General features: G+C 44.1%; 2 protein-coding genes across 7 annotated transcripts in view; one reads left to right on the forward strand and one right to left on the reverse strand.

Moving 5' to 3' along the window:
• The first annotated feature begins 10,182 nt into the window (after window positions 1-10,182).
• Window positions 10,183-13,302, forward strand: LOC129839399 (uncharacterized). The gene is made up of 3 exons (XM_055906827.1): window positions 10,183-10,575; window positions 11,039-12,033; window positions 12,164-13,302. The coding sequence occupies exons 1-3, from the start codon at window positions 10,506-10,508 to the stop codon at window positions 12,227-12,229; spliced, it is 1,131 nt and encodes a 376-aa protein (XP_055762802.1). The 5' UTR covers window positions 10,183-10,505; the 3' UTR covers window positions 12,230-13,302.
• Window positions 13,303-13,578: 276 nt separating this feature from the next.
• LOC129839386 (girdin-like) overlaps window positions 13,579-16,228 on the reverse strand; it is a 30,380-nt gene continuing 27,730 nt past the window's right edge. For all 6 annotated transcript variants that reach the window (XM_055906800.1, XM_055906799.1, XM_055906801.1 and 3 more), the window contains one exon: window positions 13,579-15,846. In XM_055906800.1, the coding sequence (XP_055762775.1) occupies window positions 14,657-15,846 (1,190 nt within the window). In that variant the 3' untranslated portion in view covers window positions 13,579-14,656. The remainder of the gene's footprint in view (window positions 15,847-16,228) is intronic.

A 16,228-nucleotide genomic window follows, 5' to 3' on the forward strand; every position in this document is an offset into this window, starting at 1 on the left:
CAATCGCTCCAGATTTTTTTAACACCTCTGTCAAGTATTTTAGCTACTTTTCATATGCATTTTATACCTCAATTTCACTGTTTTGCCCTTGTCCATGACCCAGATTTTTGAGCTTCTACTATGTGTTTCTATTATAAAACATGAATAATTACACATTATACAAGGTTATCTACTCGAGAAAGTGTCAATTAAATGAAATATATTTATTGTGAGTATGCCCTTTATATTGTTTTTTACACACATGTCCACCACTGAGGGCAAATTCCTCGTTAATGTTTTTTCAAGAGAATGTTGATTTAATTTAGTTACCGTATTGTGACACTGAAGCACATGGCTGCAGCAGACAGTTGTTCGAGATGTGATGTCCAGAAGCTAAAGAAAGATCTAGGTAAATATTGTTTGTGTAGAGAATATTTTTTATTGTCAGTCATTTCCAAACAAGCTATAATTTATTTAATTCGTGGTAGAATTTAATGTTTTTTTAAATATATTTGATGTATTTAGTGTAAACTATGTGCTAGCTGTAATACTAGCCAAAGCATGCTAAGCAGCCTGTCATTTTTCTCCAATAACTGTAGAAGCTCATTTCCATCACAGTCATTTCCATCACAAACTTAACTGTGGTGGAAATTACTAAAGTCCATTATGTTATTAATTGTATTTTTTTTAAACTTTAGTAGGCTTATTTAATAATGTTTTAAATTAGTTTAATCTAGACAATCCTCCAAGGTGTGCACAAGTTGAGAACTTAAGTAGTTAGCCATTAAAATAATATATATATATATATATTAATTGTTTTTAGAAGATGCCACATAAAACAGCACAGAGGTCACAGACATAGAAACAAAATTAAAAATGATCCTATACGATACCAGTAACATCTGCAAAAAGACAGGGAGAGATACTGGAAGACAAAAGAGAAGGGAGAAGTGATATCTCTCTGAGCTTACAAAGCGACAACAAAGATGTAAGAGAAAGCAATGGAAATGCAACCAATGAAATAGAAGACAGACTTTAAAGAGAACAGTTACAATGGAGACCTACCTATCAGGCAACACAACACCTTAGTCACCAAATGACTTGCAGCCAGAAAATGAGGCCAACATATCTGCCCTTGCCTTACCTGCCCCCAATGCATGCCCTGATACCCCTTCCTCATTGTCTGCAACAGGAATGAGAAGTCGAATACTTGCTGCAAGGAAAAAGGTTGGAAGAGTTTGCTCAAAAACATACAAAGATCTTTGCATGGCAAATGTCAAACTTGATAAGCTTTAAGGAAAGCTGAGAAATACCAAAAAATGTACGATCAAATGATAAAGAAAATGGAGAGACAAGATTCCCCAAAGACAAAGACAAAACAGCTAATGGCGGGAACTCCGAAGAACTTGAGAAGGATTTTATTGTTTCAAAATGCCATCATTGCAGAGTTAAAGCCAAAGTCTAAAAACATGTGCAGTGCCAAGGACAAACAAGTGGCTTCAAAAATGCTCAGAGGCAACATCCTGAGAAAGTATGGCCTGGTCAAAGCCGCAAACAGAGAATTTGGATTTTCAGCAAAAGCAATGAGGGCGAATGAAAACAGGCCAACAAGTCTTCAATACTCCAAGAAAAAAGCAGTGGAACAATTAGCACAGCCACAGAAGAGAAAATCACTAGATTCTATGAACGTGATGACAACAGCAGAGCAACAACAGGGGAAAAGGACACACTAACGAGGAACAAGAAAAAAAAAGCAGATGCACTTCTTTTCAGACATTTAAGAGGGAATATTCAGAGATTAAAATGTCCTACTATGAATTCTGCAAAATATGTCCTTTTTTGGGTTGTTATGGCAACAGTCCAGGATAGGGACACATGCCTCTGCAAAACCCATGCCAACCTCTGTCACACCCTGGCCTTTGTTATATATATTTTCTTGATTAGTTTAGTTAGGTCAGGGTGTGACATGGGGGATGTTTGTGTGTTTTGTCTAGTTTAGGGTGTGTGTATTGTTTAGGGGGTTTTGTACTATGTATGGGGTTGTGTTCAGTGTAGGTGTTTAGGAAAGTCTATGGTTGCCTGATTTGGTTCTCAATCAGAGACAGCTGTTTATTGTTGTCTCTGATTGGGAGCCATATTTAAGGCAGCCATAGGCTTTAGGTGTTTGTGGGTAATTGTCTATGTTGAACGTTTGTAGCTTGTGTATGCACTAACGTTTGTAGCTTCACGGTCGTTTGTTGTTTTGTTTTGTAAAAGTGTTTGTTTCGTGTTTCGCCACCTCTAGTAAAAGAAGATGTCCTCATATCCCGCTGCGCCTTGGTCCGCTTATTATGACGATCGTGACAGAATTACCCACCAACCCAGGACAGAGCAGCGTGTGACACAGCAACAGGACCCACCTACACAGGATTTATGGAAATGGGAGCAGGATCTGGGCTACACTACGTGGGAGGAGATCGGCAGGTGGGCGATCGACTCAGGGCGAATGCCGGAGCCCGCCTGGGATTCTCTGGCGCAGTGCGAGGAGGGATACCGGCGAATGGAGGCAGCACGACGACGCGGTAGAAAGCCTGTGAGTCAGCCCAAAAAAATTCTTGGGGGGGGGGGGGGATAAAAAGGAGTGTGGCGAAGTCAGGTAGGAGACCTGCGCCTACTCCCTGTACTTACCGTGGAGAGCGAGAGTACGGGCAGACACCGTGTTACGCAGTAGAGCGCATGGTGTCTCCTGTACGTGTGCATAGCCCGGTGCGGTACATACCAGCTCCTCGTATCGGCCGGGCTAGATTGAGTATTGAGCCAGGTGCCATGAAGCCGGCTCAACGCGTCTGGTCTCCAGTGCGTCTCCTCGCGCCGGCTTACATGGCATCAGCCTTGCATGGTGTCCCCGGTTCGCCTACATAGCCCGGTGCGGGTTATTCCACCTCCCCGCACTGGTCGGGCGATGGGGAGCATACAACCAGGTAAGGTTGGGCAGGGTCAGTGCTCAAGGGAGCCAGTACGCCTGCACGGTCCGGTATTTCCGGTGCCACCTCCCCGCCCCAGCCCGGTACCACCAGTTCCGGCACCACGCACCAAGCCTCCTGTGCGTCTCCAGAGTCCTGTGCGTCCTGTTGCTGCTCCCCGCACTAGCCCTGAGATGCGTGTCCCCAGCCCGGTACCACCAGTGCCGGCACCACGCACTAGGCCTAATGTGCGTCTCCAGAGCCCTGTACGCACTGATCCTTCTCCCCGCACTCGCCCTGAGGTGCGTGCCCTCAGCCCGGTACCACCAGTCCCGGTACCATGCATCAGGCCTATAATGCGCCCCGAGAACTCAGTGTGCCCTGTTCCTGCTCCCCACACTAGCCTTGAGGTGCGTGTCTCCAGTCCGGTACCACCAGTTCCGGCACCACGCACCAGGCCTACTGTGCGCCTCAGCAGGTCAGAGTCGGCCGCCTGCCCAACGCCGCCTGCACTGCTCGTATGCCCAGCGCCGTCTGAGCCGCCTACCTGCCCAACGCCATCTGAGCCATCCGTCTGCCCAACGCCATCTGAGCTATCCGTCTTCCCAACGCCATCTGAGCCATCCGTCTGCCCGCCGCCATCTGAGCCATCCGTCTGCCCGGCGCCATCTGAGCCATCCGTCTGCCCGGCGCCATCTGAGCCATCCGTCTGCCTGGCGCGATCTGAGCCATCCGTCTGCCCGGTGCCAACTGAGCCATCCGTCTGCCCGGCGCCATCTGAGCCATCCGTCTGCTCGGCGCCATCTGAGCCATCCGTCTGCCCGGCGCCATCTGAGCCATCCGTCTGCCCGGCGCCATCTGAGCCATCCGTCTGCCCGGCGCCATCTGAGCCATCCGTCTGCCCAGCGCCATCTGAGCCATCCGTCTGTCCCGAGCCAGTAGAGCCGCCCGTCTGTCCCGAGCCGTCAGAGCCGTCCGTCAGTCAGGAGCCGCTAGAGCCGCCAGTCAGCCAGGATCTTCCAGAGCCGCCAGTCAGCCAGGATCTTCCAGAGCCGCCAGTCAGCAAGGATCTTCGAGAGCCGCCAGTCAGCCAGGATCTTCCAGAGCCGACAGTCAGCCAGGATCTTCCAGAGCCGCCAGTCAGCCAGGATCTGCCAGAGCCGCCAGTCAGCCAGGATCTGCCAGAGCCGCCAGTCAGCCAGGATCTGCCAGAGCCGCCAATCAGCCATGACCAGCCAGAGCCGCCAATCAGCCATGACCAGCCAGAGCCCCCAGCCAGCCATGACCAGCCAGAGCCGCCAGCCAGCCATGACCAGCCAGAGCCGCCAGCCAGCCATGAGCAGCCAGAGCCGTCAGCCAGCCATGAGCAGCCAGAGCCGTCCGCAGCCATGACCAGCCAGAGCCGTCCGCCAGCCATGACCAGCCAGAGCCGTCCGCCAGCCATGAGCAGCCAGAGCCGTCCGCCAGCCATGAGCAGCCAGAGCCGTCAGCCAGCCATGAGCAGCCAGAGCCGTCAGCCAGCCATGACCAGCCAGAGCCGTCAGCCAGCCATGAGCAGCCAGAGCCGTCCGCCAGCCATGAGCAGCCAGAGCCGTCAGCCAGCCAGGATCCGCCAAAGCCAGCCAGCCAGGGGGGGGGGTACTGTCACACCCTGGCCTTTATTATATATATTTTCTTGATTAGTTTAGTTAGGTCAGGGTGTGACATGGGGGATGTTTGTGTGTTTTGTCTAGTTTAGGGTGTGTGTATTGTTTAGGGGGTTTTGTACTATGTATGGGGTTGTGTTCAGTGTAGGTGTTTAGGAAAGTCTATGGTTGCCTGATTTGGTTCTCAATCAGAGACAGCTGTTTATTGTTGTCTCTGATTGGGAGCCATATTTAAGGCAGCCATAGGCTTTAGGTGTTTGTGGGTAATTGTCTATGTTGAACGTTTGTAGCTTGTGCATGCACTAACGTTTGTAGCTTCACGGTCGTTTGTTGTTTTGTTTTGTAAAAGTGTTTGTTTCGTGTTTCGTCATCTCTAGTAAAAGAAGATGTCCTCATATCCCACTGCGCCTTGGTCCGCTTATTATGACGATCGTGACAACCTCCAGTTCATGGCTGACAAACTACAGCATCACAAAGTGATCTCCTGCAGCAACATTGAGAACCTAGTTGAGTCTTTGTGCTGTGAGAATCTGAAGAAAGAGCACATGTACCCAGAGTGCTCCCTTTGTCAAGCCAAAGAGCTTAAAACATCTGACTTTGATGCTGTTGAGCAGACATGGTGGCTTGGTTGGGAAAACAAAGCTGAAGAGAGAGAAGAAGAACAACAATTAGGGAAACATGGAGAAGTTCACTGTACATTTGACAGTAAAAGAAAGGGAGTGTGGCACACTGCAGATTCTACTGGAGGACTTCTCCAAAGGATTGAAAGAGAAGTTGGGGAAACAGGTGTACAACACCAATACTCCAAACTGAGAGAATTAAAAGAGAATCTGCGGGAAGAGGGGATGATCGTGCAGATTGACTTGGCAGAGAACTACCTGTGTAAATACACCAGTGAAATCCAGGCAGTTCACTTTGATGATTCTCACATTCAGGTGACCCTCCACACCTGTGTTGGATATCATAGGCGGAAATCCCAGGGGGGACGGGGGGGACACGACCCCCCCATCTTGGGAAAAATATGATTTGTCCCCCCCAATATATCACTGTAAACATAACTATGTAATTTCAATAATATTAATAATACGCAATGAAAGCACTTGTGCTGATTATAGACATTTAATAGCGCATTTAAATTTCAAAAGATTGCGACCCCCCCCCGCCCTTTGCCTCACAATGGTTTGATCCACTGCCAGTTCTTTAGCTGGCAAGGTAATAGAGAGTTCGTATCTACTGTCCGAAAGGGACATGTACGTAACTGACGTGAGGTCAATTCAGTCAATCCATAGCAGGTTCATAGCAATGTTATTTATTTATTTTTATGTTGGCAGGGTTCACACACTAGGGGAATTTGCAGAGCTAGCGCGCAAACTAAAGCAAACATTAACTATCAAGCTAGCTAGTACCTATTCCATTTATGTGGCGTCGTCAAAGATGGAATCTTTGCTATCGTCAGTTTATTCCAAGATCAGCATGCAGCTGTAGTGCTTCGACGTCCCTGTGATAAGGTTAGCAATAAACTGAAGTCCAAACTGAACAGAACAGAACTACACTCTCTTCTACCATTGTCTTAAATATATATAATGGTCTCGTTGCAAAAGATAAATTGTCGCTAGTGAACTTTTTTTATTTTATTTTATTTCACCTTTATTTAACCAGGTAGCAAAGATTATAGCAAACACACAGAAACGGAATTGGTGCTCGCTAGCTTTACAAATTCAGCTATTGTTGGAAACCAGCCAATATGAAACAAACTATTTAAATTACAAAAGGTTGCAGCATGTGTTGTGTAAATGTGTGTGTGTGCAGCTAGGCCAGCCAGCCAGCCAGGTAGAAAAATGGCAGAAAAAAGTAAGAAGACGGACATCAGAGTATTTGTCAGTACACCAAAACGCATAGTAAGAACTCTAGTATCCTAATATCTCAAAGACTAGTTGATAAAATGTTCATAAGAAAGAAGTGAAATGCTAATGGAAATGTTTCACAATGATGTCATTAGGCAGAGCAGGCAACAGATGGCACACAGACAGCAGAGTTGGGGACAGATTGGCAGACAGGGAGTCTCAGGTAAGTTTGTTGAGTCTTTGTTTGGCAACATTATGAAAGGTTCTCAATTTTTTTGACTTGTAAAATAGGGACATAATTGGAAAATGCCATGGATACCCCCACTCTCAACTTAAACTGGTGACTAAACTAAGATTTGTTTACGGCAATGGTATTGCTGTTGTGATTAATTGTGTAGTTTTGGGTACCGGTAGTTAGGAGTACGGCAAACACCTTATTTATTTTCTAGGAGACAGGCTGAGTCAGTTAGGGTGGTGAAAGGGGAAGAGCCAGGGAGAGAGACTTCAGAGTACAGTGTCACAGCCACGGCAGGACCAAGTGTCACCCTTGTTGCCAGCAGCACCAGTATAGGGGACAGTGGCACAGCATTGTCCAGTTACCACAGTGATGGCACAAAACCATATCAGCCACACCCACAATTTATAGAACCGCAAACTCTTGCCAACAGAGTGTTGACGTTTCAAGAGAGATGGTTTCGCGATTTCCCCTGGCTACATTATAATCCATCAATAAAAGGAGTGTTGTGTTTTCACTGTAGCCAAGGGTTTTCAAGCCAGCCATCTTTTGGCCAAAGAGCTGATGCTGCCTTCATTAGTGCAGGATTTAGGAACTGGAGAAAAGGCATTGAAAAATTCACAGCACATCAAAATTGCCAAACCCACCGCCACTTTGTAATTGTAACAGCACACCAGCTAAATCCAATCAGTGTCCAGTTATGTCCAGCGCGTGGGGTAAACAGCAGGATGACGCAAGGCATTGCTTGATGAAAATTGTTAGTTCGGTGCGGCATGTAGTAAGACAGGGACAAGCCTTTAGAGGCCACACGGATGACAGTGGGAATTTATACCAGATTTTGAAACTTAGGGCAGAAGAGGATGATCCCATTTCACTGAAGTGGTTAACAGAGCGTACCACAATGTACACAGGCCCCAAAGCACAGAATGAAATTCTGAACATCATGGCCAATAGTCATTCGAGGCATTGCAGCTGAGATTAGGTCTCTTCCGATTGTACAATTTTCATTAATTGTTGATGGTACTCAAGATGTCTCTGGTGCTGAACAGGAGAATGTCTGTCTGCGTTATGTTGACCATGACCTTGTCCCTCACAAGGAGTTTATTGGGCTATACAGGGTGTCGGAGACAACAGGCGAGGGCATTGCGAAAGTGCCAACTGATGTGTTGTTGAGGAAACCCGCAAACATATGCTCGGTTCTTTTGTTCAGTAGTGTGTATAGCAGTGGTTCTCAACCTTTTTGGGGTACTGGAACCCCTGCATATTTTGAGGCAAGGCAGGCAAGGTTTTGAGCGGTCCTCAGGGACCTCCACCCCCTCTATATTATATGTAAACTTACTGGAAACCTTGTGGTACTGACTACATTCATTACACTTTTTTATTTCACGGACTCCTTGCAATTAGTCCATGGACCCCTGTTTGAGAACCCATGGTGTAATTGATAGTTGTTCTTTTGTTTAGTAGTTTTCAGTACACTTACAAATGATTTATTTCATGTTATTTTATTTAAAATTGCATACTTTGTGCGGCATACTTGTCTATAGCTGCTGTTTGAAGAGTTGAGACACTGACTGAAGGATATTTTGGTTGATTTAGTTGGGTTTTTCATTGAAGTAGTTATTTTGCTTTTAGAACTGTACTTATTTTAAGCTTTTTGTTCTTGCAAAGATATTGTAATAGACTCAAGCCAGGTGGACATATTTAATGACTATATAAATGTATCAGAAAAAGTCAAATTAAAAGGTCAATTCAATACGGAGACCAACTTTGTGATGGTTCTCAATGGAGATTCTTTTAGATGTGATCACACCATGTTCATTGTATTTATGAAAACTACACCCATACAGTGTACAGTACCATTGTCACCTACTGACCTTTCTTGATATTGCTGGTTGTAAGTACGAATACCTGCATACATACTGGACTGGTAAGGAGCACTGCTATAACTATTATTAGTAGTAGAATTATAATGATTTAAACATTTGAACAAGTTGGGAAAACCCTTCAGTTAACTACTGTACCTATCAATTATCCAGTTGTAGGAATTATGGTTCCTCAATATACATTTAACAACGTATGCTATGTGTTACAGCACTACTTTTGGTGTCCCCCTCAGGAATTGCTTTTGAGAAAATTTAATGTAATTGTCCCCTCCAAGGTTGATCTCAGATTTTCGCCCCTGTTGGATATACTACAAATTATATAGTTTCCCTTTGTTCACTGAGCTTTTCTATGCATTGAACCCTCTGCTATCTAGGGCCATCTCATAAAAACACTAGCCTACTTCCTTGAGCTCTGCCCATAGGCTAGTTTTGGAATCTTACTTTTCTCTTATATTAAATAAATGTTGACACCTATGTGGTTGTTGTTTGCAATAAAAATGTATTTTCATGCGTTTTTTTGACATAGGTGTCATTTGTTTTAGATTGGGAAATCATATGGTTGTTATCAAAATCTCACAAAAAGGTTGGGTGGAAATATCTTATTTTTCATAATAAATAAATGCTTTTAGATGTCACAAAGGAAAGTTTATACATTCAGGTGTCGTGGTGAATTATTAATATTAGGAAAACCTAAAAAAATCACTTAAAATAATATTAAATACAAGTTAATGTACAAATGTATAATAAATGTGATATAAATTCATTGTATGACATTTAATTTTCAACTAAAATGGATGTTTAATGACATCATGGAAATGGCTGTCTGAGAAAAATGACAAAAATATATAAATTCCTGAATGTATGATCGCAGCCATTATCAGATATGGTTTCTAGACAAATCAAAGACAATTATAGTACTGGTAAAGTGGTGTGTTATGAAGTTTTAATTTCTGAAAGCTTGCAGGGACAAAATGCCTGAAGTTGCAGAATCATCCAGCAAGCAAAGATAGGAGCACTTATGATAATGCTTTTATCAGCTGTTGAATTCAAGGGGATGCCCATATTAGGAATCCCTGTAGGAGTTCCTACCCTATTTCATGAATAATCATTTGATATTACATGTGTAGCTGACTACTGCTAAGTAGGCCTACCGTCTCATTTAAATTACTGCACCGTTGGAGCTAGGAACACAAGCATTTCGTTACACCTGCAATATCATCTTCTAAATATGTAATGTTCATATATATCGCAGTACAATGTTACCTGAACAAATATTCTACTGCACATGTGTGTGGAGCCTCAGTCATATGCCATTGCATTGGCATAAAGTATTGAGCCTCTGCCTAAAATACTATTATTTTCTAAATGTTCTTGGTGAACCCTTGTCAGTTTTGTTTGATAAATAACAGACAATAGGACTCAAGAATATATCAAATTGTCCTTCTGTTTGTCTAACCAACATATAATGCCTATAGCCAGAGCCCTTTATTGTAGTAGAAAAAAGTGTTGTTTTCTGAATGTGTGCAAGTGTGTTTACAAGGCACTGAACTGGATAGGGCAAAATTACTATAGGCGCGGGTACGCCTACACTTCCCAGGTGAGGAAAAGCGCAGGGCTGAGGGCACTCATTTCTGTGACAGTGCGCACGTCCCGCGTTTTTACGCACGGCCTCTTTGCAGTAATGCATAAACGTTGTTATGGTGTTATGACACTAGCTTAATCGATATTTTATAATCAATTAAAAATAAGAAATTAAACTTGTTTACATTTTGTTTATGGCTAGAGCTTGTGGAAAACCGAATTAGAATTCCATTCCGATTCGAAACAATGTGTAATGACGTATTGCATCTCTATGCGACCGAGAGGGTCACAATGTCGACGCTTCACATGGAACTCCAGAACCCAAGAGATATGTCCAGAACTCTCAAAAAATCTTCAGTTCTTGATCGACAAACAACGAGAGAGACAGCATTATTATGGCAAGCTTTTCATTCATCTGCCCTGAAGACAGACATTGTTCCATTAAGGACAACGAAGTCAATTCAGGTAGGAACAATAACATACATTTCCGTCTTTAAATACAAATATTAATTTAATGTGTGATTCTTAGTTGAAAGAAAATGTAAAAAAACGTAGAAGGTTTGGCTTTAGGCGTTTGTTGTTAGTTACCAAACAATGTAACCATGCAAAATGAGGTTTTCCAGCTGAATATGGTGTTACTTAGGCCAATGAAATATTACATGTCCCAAGTATCTCTCCTTCCACCCAAAATGTGCAGTTGTTCACCTCCCTTCACTGATTTGAAAGGAAATGACTGGTATATTAAATATGGTTAATATGGTACTAGCCAATGTTTTTAGATTTGTTGAAAGTATTGAATGAGTGCACACTTCAGGAGAAATACGATGTTATTGAGATGCATGAAGAATATGAAGAATGCAATGAGGAATATCCCTTGCTTGTAATGCTGAAATCAGTTTAGTTAACCCTGTGTTGGTGTTTCTTTCAGGGTGGATCTCAACGGTAACCGAACTCAACACCCGTGGCGATCCAGATTCAGAGAGTCAGAACATCCGTCAGAGCGTTGCAGAGGTACTTGGTGACAAGTACCACTACGCGAATGCCATCGACAGCTCTCTGCTCTGGACTGTTGGGTACACCCCCTACATTCCCCCAGCTCTGAAAGGAAGAAGCTTCCCCTCTGTAGAGAGCTTCTTCCTGGATGAGTGGGAGCCACTGACACTCCTGCAGACTCCTCAGGTTCTGTCCACCAGTGTATCCATCGAGGAAGACAACCTGATCCAGTCTGATGCAGGCGTAGTGTCTCAGGTTCTGTCCACCAGTGTTGCCGTCGTGGAGAATGACTTGATCCGGTCTGCTGCAGGCCTAGTGTCTCAAGTTCTGTCCACTAGTGTTGCCATCCTGGAGAATGACCTGATCCAGTCTGCTGCAGGCCTAGTGTCTCAGCTTCTATCCACCAGTGTTGCCATCGTGGAGAATAACCTGATCCAGTCTGCTGCAGGCCTAGTGTCTCAGGTTCTGTTCACCAGTGTTGCCATCGTGGAGAATGACCTGATCCAGTCTGCTGCAGGCCTAGTGTCTCAGGTTCTGTCCACCAGTGTTGACATCGTGGAGAATGACCTGATCCAGTCTGATACAGGCCTAGTGTCTCAGGAGCTGTTCAGCAGTGACGCTAGAGTGAAGGATCGTGATGATTCCACACTGAGAGACTCCAACCAACCTGAGGTCCATGTGGCTGATTTCTCAACCAAGAGAAATAGTCTAGTCATCACTATTTCTATGTTTTCAACCGAGAGTTGCAATGCTTCGGTCCATGAAGGTGATGCTATTGCTACCAGCCTGGAGCACTCTACTGAGAAAATGTCTACCTCTACCGCTGATGGCCACATTGTTTCATCCACTGCTGTTGCCAATCAGAAGAATACAAGGGGTGGATTTGTCTCATCTCTACGGAGACTGTTCACAAGAAAGAACAGGAAGCCTGTCAGTAATACTTATATAGTCTTTTGTACTGTAATATGTTATCATTTATTAACTATTGTTATACTAATATCCAGTGTTAATGGTTGTCTTTCAAATATTTTTCTCTATTGTCTACTTGTCTGTTTTTCAGGCCAAAGTGGCTTCCAAGAAGGAGCACATTCACTTGGTTGACTGCCTCAATGCTGTCGCCCACTGAGTCGCCCACTGAGGACACTCACTCACTGCTGAAAGCATCCAGAATGATGCTTCTGTTTCTCCTCAACGCCACCTACACCCCTGCCCCTCTCCCCCACACCAAACCCTACCAAGGTTGGGCTGAATTCCAGATCAATTCAGTCAATTCAGGAAGTAAACTGAAATTCCAATTCCAATTGTTTCTCATAGGAGGCAATGAGGTAAATTTGAATTGCTATTGGATTTTCAGTTTACTCACTGAATTGACTAAATTGAAAATGAATTGACCCCAACCCTGATCCCTAAGCCCCCGCCCCATCCATTTCTATCTTCAGTAAATTTTGTAGAATTTCATTTGAATGTGTTTTGTATCTTCATTGAAACCACAATAGATCTCTAATGAGGGTCACTCATGTTACACATCCAGATTTATCATCAAATGTTGTAGAATTCAACAACAAATGCAGTGGTTTAGCAGTTCAACTTCCGTACTTGTCAATGAGTCACTGCACTGTGACCTTCAGAAACATGGAACATTGTGGAAAAACTGAACACTTTTGCTGACATTCTGTTACAATGAAACTACACTGAACACAAATATTAACGCAACATGTAAAGTGTTGGTCCCATGTTTCATGACCTGAAATAAAATCCCAGAAGTGTTCCATATGTACAAAAAGGTTATTTCTCTCAAATGTTGTGTTTACATCTCTATTAGTGAGCATTTCTCCTTTGCCAAGATAATCCATCCACCTGACAGGTGTGGCATATCAAGAAGCTGATTAAACATTATGATCATTACACAGGTGCATCTTGTACTGGGGAAAATAAGAGGCCACTTTAAAATGAGCAGTTTTGTCACACAACACAATGCCACAGATGTCAGAAGTTTTGAGGGAGCGTGCAATTGGCATGCTGACTACGTAAATGTTCACCAGAGCCGTTGCTAGAGAATTCAATGTTCATTTCTTTACCATAAGCTGTTTCCAATGTCGTTTTAGTGAATTTGGCAGACCACACCAGGGACCGAGGATTATTTCTGTCTGTAATAAACCCCGTTTGTAGGGAAAAACTAATTCTGATTGGCTGGGCCTAGCTCCCCAGTGGGTGGGTCTGGCTGCTAGGTGGGTGGGCCTATGGCATCCAAGGCCCACCCATGGCTGCACCCCTGCCCAATCATGTGAAATCCATGGATTAGGACCTAATGCATTTATTTCAATTGTCTGATTTCCTTATGTGAACTGCACCTCAGTAAAATCTTTCAAATTGTTGCATGTTGCGCTTATATTTTTGTCTGCACATGTTCTTGAGAATTACATGCATTCTCACTCATAACTTCTAGAATAAGAAATCAAAACAGACTCAACGTAATATATTTAAGGAATGAAAAGGGCTTTATTCAACTGTGGCTCCTGAAGTCCCTGCACACATTTACATGTACAAGGTTTCATCTTCACTGAGGACAATCTCAGTATTTGATTTTTGCCGAGACAATGAAAAGCAAACAAACAAAGAAGCTGAACAAACCAAACAAAAACTCAGTCCCCACATGACACATGACATGACACTGATATGACACATGACACGACACATGACATGGCACTCGACCGAGGAACCATATTGGTGTGTTTTTCCTAATAAGATGATTTCTGATTGTGTTTGTTGTTATAAGTTCACTGTAATGTCCAGCGTTCTGAACTAAAATGGTAATGTAAATGTTGTCTACTAGTCTGTATGTAATATCAACACTCTGGACAGAGAGCTATGGTTTTTCGGTTGAAGGGTTTATGTGTATAACTAGATCTACTGTGTGGGAACAACAAAAAGTACATATGAATAGGGAGTTTAAGCATTTGTAGATTGATACGGCCTATAAACAAAAATAAAAACACAAATATCAACACAGGCTTATAAATACTAATAAAAACATAGGCCGCATAATACTGAAAACTTTTGTCAAACAACAAAGGAAGACTGTCGATGTGCTTTTTTGAAAACAACAATTTATTCCCTAAAAGTACATTTTATTTACATCTTCATTTGGACTAAATATAAAAATCTGTACATTAGAGAAACAAGTATAGTATGTGAATGTGTCTTTGTATGTTCTCAATTCATCTTATCGTTATATACAGTCTATAATCTCAGCCCAAAAACAGAGATCTTATAATACTGTATAACACAATGTTATAATGTCTAGGACTTCATTGTGAAAAGTGCCTAAAACCAAAACATCACTACTTCAAAAGCATCTATAAGGAGAAGAACAGTTATTGCATCAACACAATAGGAAATCATTATGATGTTTGCTTCTCTTTTAAACAATGTTGGTACTACGTTGGTAATGGTTGGTACTACGTTGGTACTGACATCCACAACTCCCTGTATCTATTGCAGAACTCAATACAGGACTGTAGACATGCAACAACAAACTGCTTGTCATCAGCAATCAGCACTGAGTCATTTCCACAGTATTACTCTCACAGTCTTCTTGTCCTCCATTTTGGCTCCGTACATTGTCCATGCGTCCCGGTGCCGTGCCGTTAGTGGACTCCTGACTCAGCGGCGAGCAACTGACGTTACACACCAGTTCTGGGTTCAGACAGAGGAAAGTCTGGTTCTTATCGTTATTATTGCCGTTGTTACTAGTAGTGGTGGTGACTACCGACTCGCTAAAGATAGTGTCTGAGAAGACAGAGTCTAGGTTGAACGGGGTGCCGCCGAAGAGGGATTCCTGGCAGGTGGATTTGGGTCGATCGGTGGCTACCGCTGGGTCTCTGGGGGGTTTGCTTGGTGGTGGTGGTTGATTATTAGTGTCTCGTTCTTCTGGATTGTTCTGCTTGTTCTGATTCTGATTAACCGTGTCCGTCTCCTGATTCGGGCTCCCATCAGATTCCATGATAGGTGAGGGACCTACTTTCGCCATCACCCTAGAGTCACTGTTGACACTGGATCGTCGCGAGGAACCCTCGGCTGTTGAGATGACGCTACTGGCCCGGGGTAGAGAGGTAGGAGACCATGGCCCTCTTAGACGCGCCTCCTTCGCCAACGGGGTGGAAAAACAGTTGAGACACCCAGACACAGAGGAAGATTTACCCTGGACGTAGAGTACCGCGATCGGGGACATGGCTGAGGCTCGGGTGGTGGTGGTCTCCGGAGCTTTGTTCAGACCTAATCCAGATCGAGATAGTACAGCAACCTGTCCCTGAGCTGTTTTGGGGACATTCCCATCGGAAGGCTGCTGGGGGGCTCTGCTCCCACTGGCGCACCTCCTGAGGACACTCCTTCTGGGCCAGGGGTCCTGGGTGCTACCCACCTCCCTCCCCCTACAGGGAACTGAACCCTGGGTGTTTGCTATGGCAATAGGTGAGGAGTTCTTTACTCCTACCCTCTCTCTGTGTTTGTTGCTGCTGGTGTGTGTTAAGGAAGTGGATCGCTGCTGTGTGTGTGTGGTCGGCGAGGGGTTCTGCCGTGTGTGTCGGGGGGTGGAGGTATCGCTAGGCGGAAGGCAGGAGGAAGAGGAGCGGCGGGATGACGGAGGCGGCTGGACCGGGCTACTGCCGTTGGACCAGGGTTCGTTGTCGAGGCTGAACTCTCCGCTGCTCTGGCTCTGGGCACGGCTCGGCACGCCATTCAGACCTGGGGGAACCGCGGAGAGAACATCTCTTTAGGTTACACCAACAGCAGGCTACACTCTTGATTACAACTGTCTGGAAAATGTATGCATTTTCACAATGTATTATAAAGACGTTTTATGTAAAATAAACATAGCATAAGCGACAATACAAGCTAGTAAATGCATGTTTCATTATTTCTGCCTATAGAGGGCAGTATTATCAAGCTGTTCAGACTAATGCCTACTTTGAGCAAAATAAGAGATTAACTTGAAAAAACGTCATGCTAACAGATATTGATTTATTATTCATTTTACCTCCTTATACATCTGAATACATGTTCTGCATCCCAAAAGGCACCCTATTCTCTTCATAGGGCTCTGGTCAAAAGTAGTGCACTGTGTACT

This window comes from Salvelinus fontinalis, chromosome 40, assembly GCF_029448725.1.
Source record: "Salvelinus fontinalis isolate EN_2023a chromosome 40, ASM2944872v1, whole genome shotgun sequence".
Taxonomy (NCBI): Eukaryota; Metazoa; Chordata; class Actinopteri; order Salmoniformes; family Salmonidae; genus Salvelinus; species Salvelinus fontinalis.